Below are 19919 nucleotides of genomic sequence, written 5' to 3' on the forward strand. Positions count from 1 at the left end.
TGCCACTCGGTGTGCTGCAGATATGGTAGTAGTAAACTTTATTCTCTTGACTTCTCTCTTTGGTCTTGTGGCTGAAGACTCAGTGATAATGAAGGTATTTGAGTTTCAAGTTCACTGTTGGAATAAAGGCTGTAATTTCAACTGATTTGTGTTGAAACCTCTTGTTGGGGTGTTGCAATTTTATATGCTGGCCATTAAACATAACATATTGGTATGCTGGAGCAAAGAAGACCTAGAGAATACCCAATAAGCACCACATATGAAAAATAGGTGGTAGTAATTATTCTAGCTCAGCAATGTGCAGCCTGTGGTTTTTCTGTTTCTGTGAACGACATAAAAAAAAATGCTCCTTCCTACAGAACAGAGCGTTTTCCCACTGGCACCACAGACCGGGCAGGATGCGTCTTGTTCTTTGAGTTGCTTGTTCGTGAGTTGCAGTCAGCGTCTTTTATTGTGACAGTCACCGTCTTTTATTGTGGCGGTCACCGGTGAGCCGGGACAGCGGGCCGTGCTGTGACGTCACGGCAGTCAGCGGTGAACGGCGTGCAGCCAGGCAGACACCATGGTGAGCCTCAGCTGTTATCGACCAAAAAAACACTTCATGAACGCAGGTTCACACTCGGAACTGTGGCTTTTAGTTGTGGCGTTTCTGAAACTTTGTTTTAGTTTTAGTTGCTGGAGCAACGCGCTTCAGCTGCCGTTAGCTAACGACCTAACGTTAGCTGGTCGTCAAACTTCACGGCTCAGTGTCGCTAACGTTAGCTAGTTAGCTAAAGTCAACACACCTGACCGACAGTTAACGAAAGGGGAGATAAAGGTGTCAGCTTCATTGCACGGATGCCAAAAGTAACAGTTGCGTTAGCTTTCTGTTGTATATGGGATAATCATCTTTCATACATCCTGACAGCGTCCACAGCTCAGGTTTATTTCATAGAAACGGTGTTGTGCTGCGAACCTACACACCTCTGGTGACAGTGGACTTGTTAACTTTATTCAGAGTTAGAGCTGTATATGTTCATGCTAACGCTTTCTGACGATGCTGCACTAAAAAAGGCCCTTATTTTAGTTAGCTATACTTTGCATTAACGTTATTTAGTAATGATACACTTATTTAGTCCTATAGTATCCTATATCATCCCCAAGCACAAATATATATTCTAACGTTAGCGTTACATGATCTACCTTGTTAAAAATGTAATTAAATTGAAGTAACCTTATAAGAACAAATCTTAACAAAACATTAATGAACCTCAGGGCCACATTATAAGATCCTATAGAAACACTTACATAGAGTTCGACTGATATGGGTTTTTCTATTGCTGATGCCGATACTGATTCCTTATGATGATGCCATTTTTTTTTTGTTGTTTTGTTTTTTTTTTGTTGGCTGATATGTTGGGCCAATTTTTCTTTTACCAGGCTTCAGTTCCCATCTCTACCAGCAATACCTGGTTGATGGCTCACTATTGATAACGTCACAGTTGCAAAGTAGCCTGAGGTTATTTGTATTTTCTGCCTTAAAGTAACAATTTAAATCAAACTACATATATAGGGCTTTCAAAAATAACAATTTAAGCCTCACCATTTTCCCTCCCACGGCAATCTTCGTTTCACTCTTCCAAAACCTCTCATTGGCGACATCCATTGAGGTCTGGTGGAGATATCAGTTTGATTTATACAATGGGCAGTTTCACAGCACTGGGCTGCCTGCAGATGTGCCTGCCTGTTAAAGGGCTCAATATGTTCAGATGTTATTCATGCTTATTATTTTAGAAATGGCAAAAATTAGCCCTGTTATTCAGTCTTTTGTAGGCAATATACTGCTATATGAATGTGTAGATTGTGCAGAAAGCAAGTTGAAATGAGCAAACAAACCAGGCCACAAATTAAAACTGGCTCATGCTTTATTTTAGTCATACATAGGAGCATGCACCTTTTTTCAATAAGCATTACCTTGAAGAATTGATCTGTAGCCATAACTCTTCTATTGGATATTGTTTATCCTCTGACACATCTGATTGATATTGGAAGTTGCTCTGAACAACAGCTCAAATGAAATACTTCAAATGTATAACCTAAATTGGAATTAACGTGGATCAAATGTTTTCAGTCACTTAATTTTGTATGTTAGCAGTGTGACAACATAATTCATCCCATTAGATTTCTGACTTTTGTTGAGACATGCTTCGGTTGCTGTGTATTGATCAAAAGATAAAGATCAAAAGATTAAAGTCCACCAATTAGAAACTGGGATGTTTTCTAAATTGTCAACATGAGTTGACTCAGCAGGCAGAGAGGCTGAGTTTTGGGATGTGTCTTGTGGTTGGTTAGAAAGTCTGATGAGGTGTGGCCAAACGCCCTGGTGTAAATAACTTGATTGCTTTGTACTGCTCTGTTGCTTGTCATACTGTAATTTAACATCTCCCAAAACTAGTTGGCAACCTCGAGCTGCCTTCTTAAAAACTGCAAGACACGGTTACTGAGCTCTATAACAAGAAGACCTGTTGTTCATTGCTGATTTTTCAGAGTGAAGATGAAGTCCACCGTGCCGTTTTTACTCCTGGTCCTGCTCACTGTCGCAGGGCTGAGCCAAGCCCAGGTCAAGACCTCTCTCATGGATTTGACCAACAGCATCATGGACATCCTTCCCAGTCTCAGCCGCCCAGCAAACCACAGCCGCATCTTCTATGCAGTGATGTTTGATGCAGGGAGCACTGGGACACGCATTCACATTTACACCTTCATCCAGAGTGAAAAAGGTAATGCTGGATAGAGCCAAACGATTCCTCTGACCTGTTTCTATGCTTTTTTTTTTTTTTTTTTTTACTCATTTCGTAATAACAGCTTCCAGCAGCAAGGATGTCGTACTGTATTAACAAGGTTTGTGCAAGACTTCAAATGTGCAATTAGTTTACAATGCAAACAGCAGAGTAACAAGCTGTTTTGTATTCTTGCTGCGTTTCTTTGGCTCTCCTTCCATCCTTCCAGCCTCTAAATTCTCACTTGAGGGGACAAAGGTTATACTCCACTTCATTTCCTTTTTTTAGTTATAATCCTATTTCGTCAGATTCAAGTCAACATTCCTCATCTTGAATAAGGGGATATGTTCTGCATATGTATGCTAAGCAGATTTAGGAATCTTAATGCTTTTAATAGCTGCTGCATATTTGATGTGGGTGGATCTTGTATGTTTTTAGAGGAGCTGCCTGTTTTGGACAATGAGATGTTCCATTCCATAAAGCCTGGTTTGTCTGCATATGCTGACACCCCAGAAATGGTGAGTTCATTTTTAAAATCTAATCAATTAATATGAACCGAAGAGAAAAGGTCTGCTGGCTGTACAATGCATTTTGAAACCCTGCCAATAGCCTCCCCCGTGTGATATCATATCGCTAATGAAAGTAAGCAGGAACTGAGTAAAGCAAAGTGAAGATTTAAGCAGCTGGAATTAAAGTTGCACAAGTTGTGTTATTCGCAAAGTATAGGTGGCTTCTCAATTCTAACTGTTGTCAAGACAATTCTATGACGTTCCATTCTCTGTTCTCTTTATATATATGTACATGTATATATGTCAAAGGCAGGGCACACAGTGAAGATGATGTTGAAGGTGGCCAAAAAGACAGTGCCTCGCTTGGAGTGGAAGAGAACCCCGGTGGTTCTCCGAGCCACAGCTGGACTTCGATTGCTGGCTGCTGAGAAAGCTCAGGCTCTTCTGGATCAGGTAAAAGTGCATGGATCCTAACACATAACATATCACAGAGACCTTGAAAGTACTATTTACACAATATCATGACTCTGTAAAGTAGAGGGCAGTGCTTAATCATAGGGGAGTTGTTAGGTGCTACATTGTGTGACACTTTGAAGAGAAAGTGCAACCTGTTATCCAGTGAAGAAGTGGGCAGAAAAAAAGAACATTTTCAGTGATATGGCAGGTGGTACAGAGACAAGAGGAAAAGTATTGTTATCAGAGTGGTGTGAGCTTAGTGTGGAAGGCGCTTGTGGAGGGGATAAAATAGTAATGGATGGCCCTGGGGCACCTTGGAAGATAAATGATACTTTATTAATCCCCCTGAGGGAATTAATTAATCCCTTCAAGTGGAGGGCACCTCTGGATGAGCCACCATTACAGTAGATAACATTAAGGCCATTTCTCAGCTGCTTTCCATGGCTCCCTTATGCTTTCATTCACCTTCTCCCCCTTCGTCTATCTCGCTCTCACTCCTCTCCTCCTCCTCTTCTTGTTCCTCCCCAGGTTCAACACGTGTTTGATGAATCTCCTTTTTTCGTCCCAGACAATAGCGTCAGCGTAATGAACGGCTCAAATGAAGGTAAAGTCTGTCCACCCTCTGCGCTGACAAGCAGCACATCCACCAGTTATATCACAGCCACTCAAGTTCCCTCTGCAGTACTTTGTAGGTGGCATCAATGATCCTTCTGTCCTAGTTTTAGTTTGCTGTGCATCTTCTATAAGAACTCATTGTTTACCGCAGACATTTACCTAAATTGCAGTGGAGTACTGCTGTTTTTTATGACAGATAAGAAAATGAAATTACTTTTCACCCATTGACCTTAAAAGGCTACAATTATGTGGTGAAAAAATGTTGTTATGCCACAGTGTAATTGGTTTGTCAGCATTTCAACCTTGTTTTTGAAATTATAGCTCTTGCTCACATGTTTGCATATGCTGTAACCATTGTAATTTTTGTCAGCGTTGTTAGCTTTTTTTTTTTTTTTTGTGTTCCACCTAAAATGACTATTTTCTGTTTCTTGGTTTGCTTATTTGGTGAATGTAGGAATCCTGGCTTGGATATCTGTGAACTTTCTAACAGGTAAGCACTGTCTGCAGCATAACACTGAACATTTTCCCTGATTGTACTGTTTTCTGAGCTTATCTACCGTGTTCAGTGTCTGAAATTGCCGTAGTGTCTTATTATAGCACCTTGTTTATGAATAGAGGCTGAATGTACAGGGCTATATTTCTTTGCCCACAGGGGATTGCTCTGATCTTTATCAGACTGTGTTGGGGTTTTATATTTTGGGATTGCATGTGTGCCAAATAGGCCTTTTGGAGATATCATCTGAAGTGTAACTGATTAGCTCTTGTCTGTTGTGGCTGCTGCATTAAAGTATGAAATGTTTTCAGGTCACCTGAATGCACAAACCAAGAAGACGGTGGGAATATTGGATTTGGGAGGAGGATCCACACAAATCACTTTTCTGCCCAAACTGAGGGTCTGTTCATAAAGTGCATGTTTAGAGATCTCTCTATAAATGATATTTAACTCTTGATTGACTATATCTTTCATATTACACTGCAGAAAACCATTGAAAATGTTCCTGTTGCTGATTATGTTGCCAGATTTGACATCTGCAATTCAACATTTGAACTGTACACCTACAGGTAAGATTTAATAAGTAATGCATGTTTCATAAAACATTGTATTTCTGCATTGGAATGAATTATTTTGTTGCATTTTAATGGTATCTAGTAGTGACTAGTTATGCTACAACTGTCACTGAATTTGTTGTAACTGTAACTTCACTGGGATCTGTTTTTGATTATGAAACCTTCTATTATCTCTTTAGTCATTAGGTTATGAATAATAGGCAGCCGCAATTTGTTTGGCCTATTTTCAGAATGACTGGTTACTTTTGTAACTACATAACAGTGCTTATACTCCATGCAGTTATCTTGGAAATGGGCTGATGGCAGCACGACTGGCCTCACTGGGCGCTCTGGGTGCAGAAGGTACTGTGCTGTACATGAAGAAAAGGTGCTCTGTTGCCATTAGCTGTGGGTCAGTGTTGTTCATTGAGTGTGTCTCTAAAGGATACTGAGATGTATCAGTGAGTCAGTGCTCCAAGTGATCTGTCTTGTTTTTCCTTCCTTTCTCCACATTTGGAGAGAAGGCACTAACAAGAGAGATGTTTTTGTTGGAAGTACTTGAAGTCTATTTTTCTAATAAACTGTTCAAGTGAGACCCAGAGATGAATCACCGGAGGTCTTCAGAGAAAATTGTGCGACTAGGTGTGAAGCAGTTGAGCCAGTTTGAAGATTAAACAAGTTGTTTCTATCCTCTCAGGTTTGGAGTGGCGTGTTTTTAAAAGTTCCTGTCTGCCAAAGAAGTTCAGGGATGAATGGAGCTTTGGAGGGCTAACCTATCATGTGAGCGGGGACCCAGATGGTAAGATCCAGTTTTGGTATGTTCAGTCATGAGTAGAATTTAAGGAGGTGCTTTTTGAGACATCCTTTAAATGTTCCCTTAGATTAGACAATGTTGTGACATGAAACACATTAGCATTAATGTTAGCAAAGCCCATTCAAATGGGCTTAGTTGAATTACGCATCATTTCATAATGTTGTTCCAACATGAGATGAATAATTTACACTGTCTCTGTTCTCCAGGTTATGCAGGATACAAGCTTTGTTATCAGGAAGTGCTTAAGGTGGTGAAGGGGACTATTCATCAGCCATACGAGCTCGAAGACAGTAATGTTTTCTATGCATTCTCCTATTACTTTGACAGAGCTGTGGATGCAGGCCTTATCGGTGAGCACACCCTCTGTACACACTTGACATAATTATACAGACCCAGTAGGATATTTAGGATGTTACTCCAGCGACAGACGGGGAAGGAAAATGTGAGTCATGTGCACCTGTCAGATCCCCTGACAGGTGCACATGACTCACAAGTTATAGGTGTGTAGTTATTAGAGAAATGGTTATCCTTTGCCAGTCTAAGCTGAAAGGCCACAAGCTCTGTTATCAGTATTATGGAAATGTGTGTAGAACTGCTCTTTTAATGTATGGTATGGCCTTTAGAGTGCGAGAAAGCTAACCCTGATCTCCTCATGTTGCAGATGGGGTCCAAGGAGGGATGCTGGAGGTCAGAGACTTCAAGAAGAGAGCTAAAGAAGGTGAGCTTGGCAAACCACTGTATTGCTACTATGACAGATATGCAGCTCCCTGTACTTAGACAGTGTGCATCTTAATGGTTTGGAGTTATATCCTCACTGCCATCTGAAATCCTGCCCTCATCCTCTCAGCAGAATACAAATGAATGATTATCCAACCTATCAGCCATGATTTCTCTTTTTCTGCTCAGTGTGCAACAAGATGAGCAAGTTCCCTCCCATCAGTCCTTTCCTCTGTATGGACATGACCTACATCACTTGTCTGCTCAAGGATGGGTTTGGCTTTAAGGAGAGCACTGTGCTGCGGGTGAGTCAGTGATACACAACACATTACATTATTCTGAAGTGAATGAAATACAATCTACACAAAAACTGTGTTACGTCTTTTATTTCAATAAATACAAAAGGCATTTGCCTGATTTGGTGTTGTGATTTTTTTTTTTTTTTTTCCCCTCTCCTAGTTGACCAAGAAAGTGAACAACGTGGAGGCAAGCTGGGCCCTGGGTGCCACACTGGACCACTTCCACAACCTGAAGATCCACTGAGAAGTGAGGAACAAACACGGCAGATTTAGGTGGTGCTCAATAACAAGTAATGTGCGCTACCTTATCTAACAGCTCCAGACATGTGCCGTTTGTTTCAAAAGGGCAGAACTAACCCCGTGAGTAATTCTTAATTTCTTTTTAAAAAGCAATTATTCTTAAGTGTTAATATGTTGAGTTGTAAATGAGCAATGTGCTGCCTTACTCAGAACAAGTGACGCACTGGAGGTTCACATCAGAGTGAAGGATGTTACCAGTAACTCTCAGCTAATGCAGCTTTGGGCATTACTTATTATTTGCCTTAAATAAATGTTTTTATTTCACTCAGGCTGATAAATAGAGTAGCCTGGTTGGTTGTGCTGTGCAACACCAGTTTTTACATGAAGCAATATGATACTGTGCTTTTTCTGTTTTTAGTGGCAAGTGTTTTATCATTAAGGGTAATGGGGTGTATATTTTCCTGGTATATTTAAATTTTGACTTACTTTTCATTTGAGACCATCCCTGCATTTTAACCCTCAGACTTTTTACAATGATATGCACAGAACAATGCATGGTCAATATATTTTCATAAGCTTTTGAACCCGTCTCATTATGTCTTTGGGAAGATTTGTTTTGAAAAACTTGAGTTTGTACAAACTGCCATTTCACACTCAAAATAAAACCAGTTGCTAATTACATATATATCTAAAGTCAGTGATTAATCTATTTACAAATAGATGTCTGTTTAGTCCACTGTGACTGAGTCTAGTGCTGCTGAAACAGGCAGTATATGTTTGTCAGGGCAGGCTACAGCAGCGTCACCACATCATCTCCATATGCATGGCCTTCGGTCGCCATGGTGACCAGCTCATGTGGCTGAGAGAGAACGACCACTGAGTCTGCAGAGCCTGGAGGGGGGACACAAACACAAAAGGCAAGTTCAGAGAGGAAAGCTACCTATGGGAGTTTTTTTGGCCTCTTTAAATAGAAATTTATTTTAAGTTAGCAGTGCAATTTGGTCACTCAATTTGGAAAATGACAGTTTGGTATGTAAAGTGGCAATTCAGTACTGAATGAAGTTTATTTTGACTAAAATTCTAAACTTTTTAATTTTAAAGCAGCTTTAATCAGTTTTATTTTATATTTCCATTGTTTCATGTCTCTTTATTCAACAGGCCAGTGAAACAGTGCCCCCAGTCCATTGGGTTTACATAAATTTATCACCATGCTCTTGGTGTCAAAATGGAAATGTAATGTGTCTGGTATCTGGTATAACATGCCCCTACTCTGCTTCTGATTGGCTAACAAAGCCAAAGCCACCTAACCAATGAGAGGATATGTTTGAGCCAGTCTGAGCAGAGTAAATCTTTGCCCCGTCAACAGTTACAGAAACTCGTCAAGAGCATCGGCAGACGCTGCCTCAGATTGGCCAAGGTGGGTCATACCAGATGCAGGTGAGGATCTGCCTTGATGAAGACTGAAAGATCACCTTTCCTTTTCAATTTTAACACAAAGAGCTGTTGACAGTGTAGATGCAGTGGACTGGGGGTGCTGTTTCACTGACACATTGGACTGACGAGGGAAAAAAAAACATGGCAATATGAAATTAAGTTGTATGATAAATTTGTCAAAATAATTCAAACTGAATTGAGTACTGAACTACCACTTCCCATACTGGACTATCAGTAACATGTATTTTCAAATTGAATGACCAAATGGAACATTTAATTGAAAAATTAAGTTCCTTGTGTAAAGAGGCCAAAGAACTCTGTTACCTCCTAACATGAATTCTCACCAATAGTTAGGTGTTTGTTCACTGCAATAAGGTTCTGCTTACTCTAAGTGCTTAACAAATTTATTAGACGACCACCCAATGGAGGTCCTGTGCCACAGCTGCCCTAAACTGACACTATTGAGGATTACCTTTTTTTTTTTTTAAATGTTTCTGTAAAGGTTAATACACCAGTATGTGCAAACTGTTTACTCTCAGTAGTATTTCTAATAATAAAATATAATTATTGTCATTATCTAAGTAGTAGTAGTAATAGTTATAAAGTATCTTTTTTTATTCAGATGCCCAGTTACAGTTATTTACTTGCATTTCTTAATCGAAAGATCAGTATCAATGTTATGCTTGATTAATTTATTTCTGAGAGAAGTCCAGCGTGAATTCAATTTGGAATAACAAATTTCTGTTCAAGACAGTAAAGCTAATAAATGACAAGAAAGTGTTTAGTTTTAAACAGGATCCTAAAATATCTTTGTTGTTGACAGGTAGTCTACTAAATTAGTTAAGCACTGTATATATTTATCTTCATAACTAATACATCTGTCTTGAGTTTCATCAATCTCTTACCTGGTTTGGTCCTTTGGGTTTTGATGAAGAATGCTGGCAGGCAAAGCCCTTGTAATATAGAGCCACTGTACCATGTGCTGCCAGTGTATGGACAAACTGACTCTGTACTAGTAGCCTAAATTGCAATAGTTCTTTTATTAAGAGTGTCAGAGGTGCTGATTTAAAAATGGTGACTTTTGTCCTGAGATGCAAAGGTCCTGTTAAATTTTGATCAAACATAATTTAAAACGTTAAAGGTAAATGTCTCCTTTTCTATTATTATTTTACACATATGACTCAGCCACTACACTGAACTGAACAGTCTTAATTCTTCCAAATTTAGGCATAATCAACAGATGACACAACAAATGACTTGTATCGTGGTTGTAACTGTCTACAAAAATATCTCTTGTTTGTGACCTATGTAATATAATCTTGCAGCTTTTACAAGTGACTGACTAAATGTAGGTAGGAACTATTCTGTACCACCATTAAAGGCAGCTCAACTCAGTTATCACTTAAAAAAATGTCTGAGTAAGTGATGCAAAACACAGGAAAGCTGTTGAGTAGCACAGAGCGTGACTGAGAAACACTTCACAGGACATCAGCAACACCACACGTTGACTCAGCACCTCTGACGCTAACATTATGATTGTCATGCAATTAGGTGTTTACTGCAGAACTACTGTATTGTGAAAGGCTTTGTAATTATGTGTGTGCTGCGTTTTCTCTGCCGACACGTGCAAACACGTACCTGGTGATCTCAGCATAGCATGATGAAGATTCATTGGTTCTACAGTTGGTGTCATGGTGACCATACTGTCTGCATTTTCACCATCTGCCTCCAGCAGGCTGCTTTGTGTCAAGGCCTCTCCTGTCGGCAGCAAACACACAAACTTTTGCTTTTCTAACATGTCAAGACAAAAGAAGTATGAGATGGAGAGTGACATTGTACATACTAATTTGATGGTTCTGATAAAGGATTGTTTCTTAGAGATCAATGATGAAACCTGAAATCAGGTTGCTGTTGTTTCTGAGACCATTTGACCCTTGCCTGAATTTTTTTGTTTTAAGGAGTGCATTTTCTTCATCCAGTAACTGTTATATAAATAACACGAACGACCTCTCTGTTGTGAAGCCGCATCTTCTTTTGCTCTGCTTTCACAAAAGACCAGCCTCTTTGGGGAGACTGACCTGAATAAATCTGCTGTTTATAATTAGAGCATTGGCAGCATTTCCTCTGTGGTGATTCAGCTGCGGTGCTTCCCCATTGCTACAGAAACGTGACAAGGAGGCAAATGTGTTGTCTGCTCTGATTACTTCATAAAAAAAAGCCAATTAAGCTGATTTTGTAAAATTATTCCATATGTTGGAATGTAAAAAGCCCAGAGACATTTTTAATACGATGAGGTACTCAAACTGATACCGAATGAAGGACGAATGGAGGCATAAATGAACTTGAGTAAATCCTCCAAAATGTACTCAAGTATCCATGCATTTATCTCTAATTTGTAAGGTGAAGACAAAAAGACATTTGAAAAAGCCAAGATAAGCTAGAAGACATGAATTTGAGTTACTGTTCCATTTTAATTTGAAGCCTAGCAGGCCTCTTTCTGCAGGAGAGTTGTGCTGTGTCTACTTTTTCGAAAGATATGAGCAATTTAAAACTTCAGCAGCTGGCCCTGAAGAATAAAAATTTTAATAATAAATGTTTTTAAGTGCTGAAAGTCATTAATGATTCAACAAATGTTCCTAAATGTAACGCACAGCAAACCCATTTTTATGCATATTTGAAAATGTATAAGCCACATAATCTAAGGATTAGCACACTGGGTGTGGGCGGCATGTGTGAGAAAAAAGGTGAGAGAAAGACCTGTTTCTCTGCTTTCACTGCTGAGCCCTTCCTCTCCGTGTCTCTTCCTCATGTGGACGTTTCTGCTGCCAGACTGAGAGAAAGTCTTCCCACAGATGCCACAGTGATGAGGCTTCTCACCTGAGAAGCACAGAAACACAAAAATCTTCTATCATGTGATTCCATGAACTGATAAATGTCTCTCCTCTGTAAATAATGATATACTATATCTGCAGCACAGTAATTACAAAGAAGTAGAAAGCTGTGCAGCTGTCAACTGTGCCCCACTCACCAGAATGTACAAGTGTGTGTTTTCGTAGACTGGAATACTCTGCAAAAGATCGCCCGCAACCATCTGCTTCACACAGAAAAGGCTTCTCTCCTGGAAGCAACCACCCACATATACATATTAACTCCACAATACAAAGATCTAATGTAGTGAGCACTCAGTTAATCAGATATGGATATGATGAAAGTGATTTCAATGGGCCAAAACACAATGGAACAACTTTCTTCTTTTTTTTAAATGGAACATGACGACAGCTATATATAATGGTCAAGAATGTAAAACATATAATTTAATCCATTGAAATGGATAATATAGGTATAAACTGTTCTTCCAAATATATTGGAAAATATAAACAGTGTAGTGTAGGTGAAATGCTAACTGGTCCCTAGATAGAAGAAGCAGACTGTGGAACAGGCCATCAAAAATCTTAATGTCACCCTAAATAAAATATGACAGAGTACTGTTACTCATTGCAGCAGTGAAATGGAGGCGCCAGGGCTGCTGACTCGTCAAATCTCCAGCCTTGACTGCACCAAGGAAGCATTAAATGAGCAGAGTCAAATGGCCTGAATCAGTTATTGCTTCGAGCATGTTTGGGCTTTTATACATGGATATCTCCTGCTCCTCACCTGTATGTATGCGCCGGTGGTTCTTTAAGTTTCCAGCAGTAGTAAACTTCTTGCCACAGTTTTTCTCCTTGCAGATGAAAGGCTTCTCGCCGTTGTGAGTCCTCATGTGAACCTGCAGCCTCTGTAGCACGTAGAAACTCTTTCCACAGCCCTCTGCACCACATCTGAACATTCTGTCATTCCTGGAATAACCAGAATAACCAAACAGTCAAGCCTCAGTGTCTTCTGTGCACATTTCTGTCTGCACAGCCCTCCACAAGGTCAGCCAGGGCACCTGCAAACAGATTTCCTACACCGATGTTAACAGAGAGAACTGTGTACTTGCACTGCATGAGTTGTAAGTCGCAGCTGTGTTTCTCCTGTTTGCTTGCTTTCTCTCTCCAAAGTTACCAGCAGGAAACACTACCTGAGCTGAGGTTGTTGACATCAAGTTAATTTCAACCAACTTAGGCTCAAAAGCCATGGGGAAAAAGGCAAGATAAACTACTTAACTAGTATTTACTCTGGTTTGTCGAGTAATGGACTGGCATTATGAATGTTGATGTAGACAAAAGGTCTCAAAATCTAAATTTTTAAATAGTTGGAATTCTGCATTTTAGGCTTTTTTTTTTTTGTAGTATTGTTTGAAAACGGACACACAGCATTTTATCTGGTTACAGAATCAGGATAAAGCTGATGTGCACCAGTCAGTTATATGTATAAAATACCTGCACTAAGATTAAACATATAAAGCAGAGAATTTAGAAGCAATACCCTGTGTTTAAGACCAAGAGGTATCCATGTTGCATTTTGCTGTTATATGAACTATTTGAATTTTCAGTCAGCAGCTAAGATTAAACTGCACGTAGATATACTGTATAATGACTTGTACAAAATGCTCGGAAGCAAATTAGCCTGCAAGCTTACATTATTATTATTCAATTTAGAAAGCATGTCCACATTAGCAAGGATGTACACAGGGTTGAATGTTGATGCTTTGGCAACAGCATCCTGCTGGGGCTGCTGTCTGATTCTGTTGTGTTCCACCACAGTATGTAAACGTACCTGTGCGTTTTGAGGTGGTATTTCAGATGAGCTGGCCAGGTGAAAGTTCTGCAGCAGCCCTCAAATGAGCAGCGCAGGATCTGCTTGGAGAGGGGGCGGCTGGTCCGAGACAGCAGCTCTCGCTTGTCTCCATCTGCTGTCAAACTGTGTGTGTGGTCACCTAGGCAACAAGACGAGGAAAGTGAGTGAGGCTGGGTGGAAAACAATCCAGGAGTGCCAGGTGGCTGGCCCCTGGAGCCCAGCTGTATAAAAGCTAATCATTGGGTACTGACTGAGACCTGCTGAACAACTGCAGCCAAAAGAAAACAACCCGAAGCTGAATGCAATCACTCCCTTTTAACCTGCCTGGGCTCCCTGCTTTGAATGCTTTTAACAGGTCCAATTTTGCTTGCAGCATGCCAGCAGTAATGCATCAATAACTGATATCCCATTGCTGAAGGAAACTAATCTAATGCAGGTTAGAGGGAGGGCAGCCATTATAGTTTCTTATATATCAAGGTTTAGATCACTACTGAAACCAGCTAGTCTGCAGCACATATTTTATTTAACAATGAATAAAAGTCTTGTTAGCCCTTTTTTAATTGATAATCTAGCTCAGAACAAGCAGTTTTTCTAAATCATCTGTTTTGGTGCTTTGTGTTTTTCAAAATACCTTTTCTTGATTTTAATGGTAGTAAAATAACTTCAAGACTGAATAAATGTGAGAAATCAAACAGGTAGAAAAGACACCACTGTGTAAAGAGTCCAGCTGAACTAGACTACAGGGTCGGGCCAACACAGCCTGACTGAACTGAACTGAACTGAACTGAACAAAAAGAACTGTGGGGAAACTATACAGTTTATTTTCTGCATCAGGACGAGAAGCAATGAACTACCTTTCTTCCACCAACATGTCAAAATACACTACACATACAAATTTCAGGTCAGTAGGCAGCTTTTCTCACTTGATCTAAATTAATAAGACACACAGATGAAAAGAAACTGAAGAGAAAAAAAAACATACATTATAAAACATGATCATCAATAGATGATCATAAACCATCAACAAGAAAACCAGATGGGAATAAGAAGTGGAAAAGGCCACTTGGATAGCACTTTTTAACCAGGACCTCCAGCTGCAATTCGACTCAGAAGGGGTTCAAAGATCAGAAATGTAGCTAGGAGTCATAGTGCTTTGAGTGTCATGGGTAATTTTTTATCTATGAGGCTGCCTATGGAGGGACATTAAAATGGGTTGTGATGTAGTCCTGACTCCTGGTGTGGGTCAACAGCTTGCTAAAGCACATAGTGCTGCAGGACGGACGCCTGCCTTCGATCAGAGAGGAGGCTTTACACCGCAACAAGATGAAGGTGTAGATGGCTATCACTTAGGAAGAAACAGATTAAAAGATAATTTTGGAGATGACATAAACAACCTGTAGAACCAAAGCAGAGTTTCAAAGGCAACATAAAAATTGCACACCAAAACAAGTGTGTTGTTTCTTACTGTGTCTGACAGCCTTTTAGGGGGTTCTTAGACTCCATAGATGAAATCCATTTATCATCATCATTACAGTCAGTACAGCAATTGGAAGCAAACATAATTTTATCCCAGTGTTAAATGTAAGGCTACAGCCAGCAGCTGGTGTTATACCATATTCTGTGACCCATCAGTTTCTGTGATCTGATTTGAATTTCAGCCATGCTGCCACTACAAACATTTTTAATCATACCTTATTGCAAGCTTTATTTTGAATGCTGTAACAAAACATGGTGCTGCCATGGTGCTTATAGAGTCGCAGTTTTTTATAGCTGTAATGAAATGTGAAACCTTCTATTACTCTTTATATAACATTTTTGATAGTTTGATTAACTCATTTGTCTCTGTTTTGTCTTTCTCTGCTCCTGCTGCTCCTCTTTGCTCGTCTGACCTGTCAGACTTGCTCCTTGTCTCAGAACTGAATACTCAACTACTTAAATCAACTCAGATGCAGCGCATCAATAATATGACATTTCCAAGTCCACTAGATATGTCCAAAGAGAAGTCTACCTTGTCAATGTTACAAATTAATTGTGATTTAGGGTCTAAATATGAGAAGTGTTGAACACAGTTCCAGTCAGTGCTGATTACGCTACCCTTTCATCACTGACCTCATTTCCGTCTCACTTTGATGCCTGCCACCAGTAAACAACTGTTTCACCAAAAAATGTACCGCTTCAATTAAACAGACTTGATTAACAACAAATCAATTATTATAAATTATTATTTCGCTTGTTTTTCCATTTTTAGTGTAAAACTTGACATTACATAATAGACAGCTGGCGACGGCACCGCACACACCCATGAACAGCAACGTGGCAGCCTGTTTTGACTATTCCACTCTTTACTAGATAAACACTCCTGCCTGCATTGATAAGACAAAGTGACTTTACCATTACTGACACTAGTAGCTTTGGCATCCTGGTTGGCCTTGGCATCTCTCGCAAGCTGCGCCCGTGTGGCAGCAATCAGGCTGTCGTGTGCCAGCTCCTGTACCCGTAGATACCAGGGAGCGCTGCCGTCTATCCCATAGTCCCCTGATGAGACGCCCTCATCATCATCCTCCCCGGCGCCATCTGCAGCGAAGATCAGAGACTCTGAGGAGGCAGTGATGCCTGAGAGGGAAGCAAAGGCAGGAGGGAAAATTACTGATAAACGGAAAATTCAAAGCATATGCCGTATTCTGCAAGATCATCAATGGCTTGAGCCCTTCCAGGTCATATTTCTGAGTTCATTATTGGCCTCCTTTCTTACTCAGCAACTTTGCACTTAATGTAATGGCTTTGTTCTGAAAGGACACAGGCAAACAGACACAAATATTCACAAAAACAATCCCTCTTTGGGGGATTTGAATTTAATGTGACAGAAGACAGAAAGTGATTTCGTCGAAAGAAAAGTCTTTCCATCCTCTCTCACTGAATTACAGAGAACATTGCACAGTGCACAAAAGGTGTATGTCAAGAGAGCAAAATTAATTTTTGGTTCTCCTGCCAAGGGCTGATGAACCAAGTAAATGTGTCTGCCAAGGATCATTTCTTCCAGCCAGAACCATTCACACTTTTCATGAAAATGTGTCACCCCATTTCTTTTTAGCACTGCATATAGAATCAGTAGCAGTGTGAGACACAAAGTACAGACATAAGCTCAGTTTTAGAGTTTTAATGTAAACATTCTTTAACTCTTATTGCAAGTCATCAGTAAGGTTTGTGTTAAGGCTGCAGTTATTATCTAAATACTGCAACGTGGTGCTTCGTAGGTGTAAATATCCGTTTCTAGAACGTGTTGCTAGACTGGTGTTTCTTTACCTTTTGCAAGGTTGAGCAGGACGTATGAAGTGCTGTCTGACTGCTGTAGGTCATGGAGGATGGGTGGGGGGCTGGGAGGGGCCTCTGAGTGAGAATGTGTCTGCACCACTAAAGGGCTTCGCTCGGATACACCTCCATACTCTGACAAGGAGGGAGAACTTTCAGGCTCATGGCTCAAGCCTCCATCTGTGGAGGAAATCAGTGTTTGCATGTTTTTAGATCTGAGTAGAACAACCTGCGTTATCTGCAAAACAACCCCCCAAATGATCAGAAGATGGTTTACTCTGTTGGAAGGTACAAGTGCCCGCTACTCGCTATGTTATGATGCCAAGTGTGGACTCAGATGTAATAAACAAATAACTTATCAAACAAGCAAGTTGATATGAAAGTATAAACACGACTGTGTTTGCATACAACAAAAGCCCACAAAGCATATTTCACATGTACATGCAAACTACTGGATTCTTCCTGTATCATCTGCTATTGTATTTGGCTATAGGTTTGTATATTTGATGCACAGCAACATCAACTTCCAGAAACAGTGTCATTGTTACAATCCACATCAGTGTCCCTATGGAAACTGTTGACAGTCACCCATCACTGGACAAGGACTCCCAATTTAGTCTCTGGTAAAAAAAAAAAAAACTGCATGTAGATGCAACATGTGAATGGCAAGTTTGTTTTCTACAGTTATGTTTTCTTCTCCACTTACAAATATAGTGTGATGCAACAGAGATTAATGTCATACTTTTTCATAGTGAGTTACCACAGCTTTTTAGCTCGGTGGCCTACAAAGCAAGAAAGAGAAGTAAGCATGTGCTAACCTGTGAGCTGCAGTGGACTGCACAGGGAGCTCTCAGCTGGGGCCAGCAGAGGCAGGCAGGAGTGTTTGGACTCTGAGTCCTCCAGACTCTGCACCAAAGGGATGGACGCGTTCTGCACAAACTGCACCAGCAGCTGGGAGGACACGCGGACAGCATTGTTATACATTACTCCCTCACAACACAGAGTACACAGAAAAGACGGAACATGGAAATGATGTAAGGTTACCTCTGGTTTGGAGTCAAGCTCATCAGAAAGCATGGGTCACCCTGTATGGAGCCTGTAGAATAACACGGTAAGACTGTGTGCTATGCCTGGCTCAGGTTTAATAAGAGAAATGATAAACAAAGACGAATCTGACCTACTAAACGTGAGATTCTCTGTCGGTCACAAGCTCCAGCTGCAGGTCATCTTTGAGTCACACCTCCAGCTCTGCGGTCAAACAGCACAACGTCAAATGAGCACGTCTCGGCTGTGCTAACTTAGCTGACTGCGGCTTTGACCGTGAAATAACGAAAACTACAACGCAGCTAATGTAGAAAGAAGTCGAAACTCGACGCAACAGTCACTATAATCACGTCCAAAGTCTAAACTGCGCTGGAGACAAATGACACACCGTCCCGGTAACTTAGCTAGCTCGGTTAGCACTTAGCTACCGGGGCTAACGCTGCCAAGCAGACGTCAGCTGCCCGGTGTCCAAACCTGGCCGCTAACACACCGTGTGTGTGTTTGCTGCCACTAAACCTATACCTTTAGACTGCTTCGTTTACCTTGTGACAGCTGTTTGACCGAGTCACAGCGCGCCAGCGGTCTGATAGTTTCTGAAAGCAGCAGGTTTGTTCTACGGGGTCTCTGAGGGAACAATGTTATAACACTTCCGCGTTTTCGCTGAAACGATTCTGCAGCTTTGGCGCCATCTAGCGGCCAGAAACGTCAGCTACGTAAGGTAGGACAAGACTTCACCCTTGACCCCTGCAGCTGAGTGGTTCTATCAATACATACACACGTGGCCAACATTGTTTGTACCCTTCGTTTAAAGAAAGAAAAACAGTGCTCACTGAAATGACTTGAAACTGACAAAGCTTATAGTAAATACAAATGTAGTCTTACTTTATATTTGTCCAGGCTAGTTTCATTAGTTTGTTTTTTTAAATGCTTCTGTTGAACCACAATTCAAAAGCAATATCTGATTTCATTTGTTAATTTTTGGTAACTTTTATTTATTACTTTTGTCAGTTTCAAGTTATTTCAGTGAGCTCGGTGCATTTTCTTTCTTTAATGGAAGGGAACCCATAGTTTTGACCACATGTGTATCATTTGCACCGCTGTTTTTTTGGTGGCTCCCATGTTTTGTATACTGCCCTGTAATATTTAAGTATGATATTTAAACTACTGGAGCAGGTCACTTTGAAGAGGAATATGTAACAGACTTCGACCAACAAAAAACTGAAATTAAAGATGGATATTTCATTGCAGAGTAACAGATGGATAATAGGTTTTAAGGATCCTGAAGAATCATTTGCAAAATTCACATTTCTATAACTGTGATTTCTATTTAATTCAGTTGTTCTCAGTTTGCTCGGTGTGATGAGAGGTGTGTGGGAAACACCAAAAATAGACATTTCAGTCTTGCTGTTTCTCACCTCTATCCACGATTCAACTCTTAATGCTCCTCTTCCTTATGTAAGTGAAAAGTTCTGTCTGAACTGACACTGTAAGAAACAGTAGCTTTAACACTGACAGACATTTCTGTAAGAAACAGGCATATAACATCATTACTAATGGGAACATTTTCTTTGGATGGACATTTATTTCATAATCTAACTTAGAAATGTACAAAAAGAGCTTAAAGCACATTACATCAAACATTTCTCATTTTATTCATCTTTGACTACTATGAATGAGGTGCCATTATTTACAAGTCTCCATTCCTCAGGGGATTTAAACTGTAAGACATGAAAGACGTTTAAAAAATCCTATACAATGACAAGTCCCATGAGGATTTGAACAACTTACTGTCTTTATGGTTTTTACAATAGAAAAATTATTTACAGTGCAACACCTCATTCAGTCTGCATAACCTATCACCTTTTCTCAAGACAATGTCTTTTAGTATAAAAAAAAAAACAAACATATTTGGGCTAATATTTTTTCTTCTTTACTGCTTGTGCAGTACTTAAACATT

At 40.2% G+C, this 19919-nt stretch overlaps 2 protein-coding genes across 6 annotated transcripts; one reads left to right on the forward strand and one right to left on the reverse strand.

The window, feature by feature from the left end:
• Positions 1 to 483: 483 nt before the first annotated feature.
• entpd5b (ectonucleoside triphosphate diphosphohydrolase 5b) lies at positions 484 to 11303 on the forward strand. The gene is made up of 14 exons (XM_026318347.2): positions 484 to 565; positions 2527 to 2759; positions 3198 to 3277; positions 3578 to 3721; positions 4253 to 4328; positions 4794 to 4829; positions 5144 to 5232; positions 5319 to 5401; positions 5688 to 5749; positions 6084 to 6185; positions 6407 to 6550; positions 6862 to 6918; positions 7107 to 7222; positions 7377 to 11303. Exons 2-14 carry the CDS (start codon positions 2534 to 2536, stop codon positions 7458 to 7460), a joined length of 1299 nt encoding a protein of 432 aa, XP_026174132.1. The 5' UTR covers positions 484 to 565; positions 2527 to 2533; the 3' UTR covers positions 7461 to 11303.
• znf410 (zinc finger protein 410) lies at positions 7288 to 18614 on the reverse strand. Of its 5 annotated transcripts, none has more exons than XM_026318346.1 (12): positions 18505 to 18614; positions 18100 to 18166; positions 17963 to 18014; positions 17737 to 17869; positions 16913 to 17098; positions 16001 to 16222; positions 13589 to 13748; positions 12545 to 12726; positions 11919 to 12008; positions 11648 to 11767; positions 10529 to 10648; positions 7288 to 8347 (listed from the first exon to the last, which is right to left on the reverse strand). In XM_026318346.1, the coding sequence occupies exons 3-12, from the start codon at positions 17993 to 17995 to the stop codon at positions 8247 to 8249; spliced, it is 1347 nt and encodes a 448-aa protein (XP_026174131.1). In that variant the 5' UTR covers positions 17996 to 18014; positions 18100 to 18166; positions 18505 to 18614; the 3' UTR covers positions 7288 to 8246. The 5 variants fall into 5 exon arrangements, with proteins under 5 accessions (XP_026174131.1, XP_026174126.1, XP_026174129.1 ...); XM_026318341.1 differs by having other exon boundaries at positions 18096 to 18166; positions 18505 to 18607; XM_026318344.1 differs by having other exon boundaries at positions 17963 to 18166; positions 18505 to 18607.
• Positions 18615 to 19919: the final 1305 nt, after the last annotated feature.

Source organism: Mastacembelus armatus, chromosome 24 (genome assembly GCF_900324485.2).
Source record: "Mastacembelus armatus chromosome 24, fMasArm1.2, whole genome shotgun sequence".
In the NCBI taxonomy this organism is placed as follows: domain Eukaryota; kingdom Metazoa; phylum Chordata; class Actinopteri; order Synbranchiformes; family Mastacembelidae; genus Mastacembelus; species Mastacembelus armatus.

Coding starts and splice junctions, on each gene's coding strand:
- entpd5b (XM_026318347.2), top strand. CDS start 2,534: ATGAAGTCCACCGTGCCGTTTTTACTCCTGGTCCTGCTCACTGTCGCA. Junction 4,329..4,793: donor AATGAACGGCTCAAATGAAG/GTAAAGTCTGTC, acceptor TGGTGAATGTAG/GAATCCTGGCTTGGATATCT. Junction 6,919..7,106: donor CAAGAAGAGAGCTAAAGAAG/GTGAGCTTGGCA, acceptor TTTTCTGCTCAG/TGTGCAACAAGATGAGCAAG.
- znf410 (XM_026318346.1), bottom strand. CDS start 17,995: ATGCTTTCTGATGAGCTTGACTCCAAACCAGAG. Junction 16,223..16,912: donor CCTGCTCAACCTTGCAAAAG/GTAAAGAAACAC, acceptor CTTCCCTCTCAG/GCATCACTGCCTCCTCAGAG. Junction 12,727..13,588: donor TACCACCTCAAAACGCACAG/GTACGTTTACAT, acceptor TGGTTATTCCAG/GAATGACAGAATGTTCAGAT.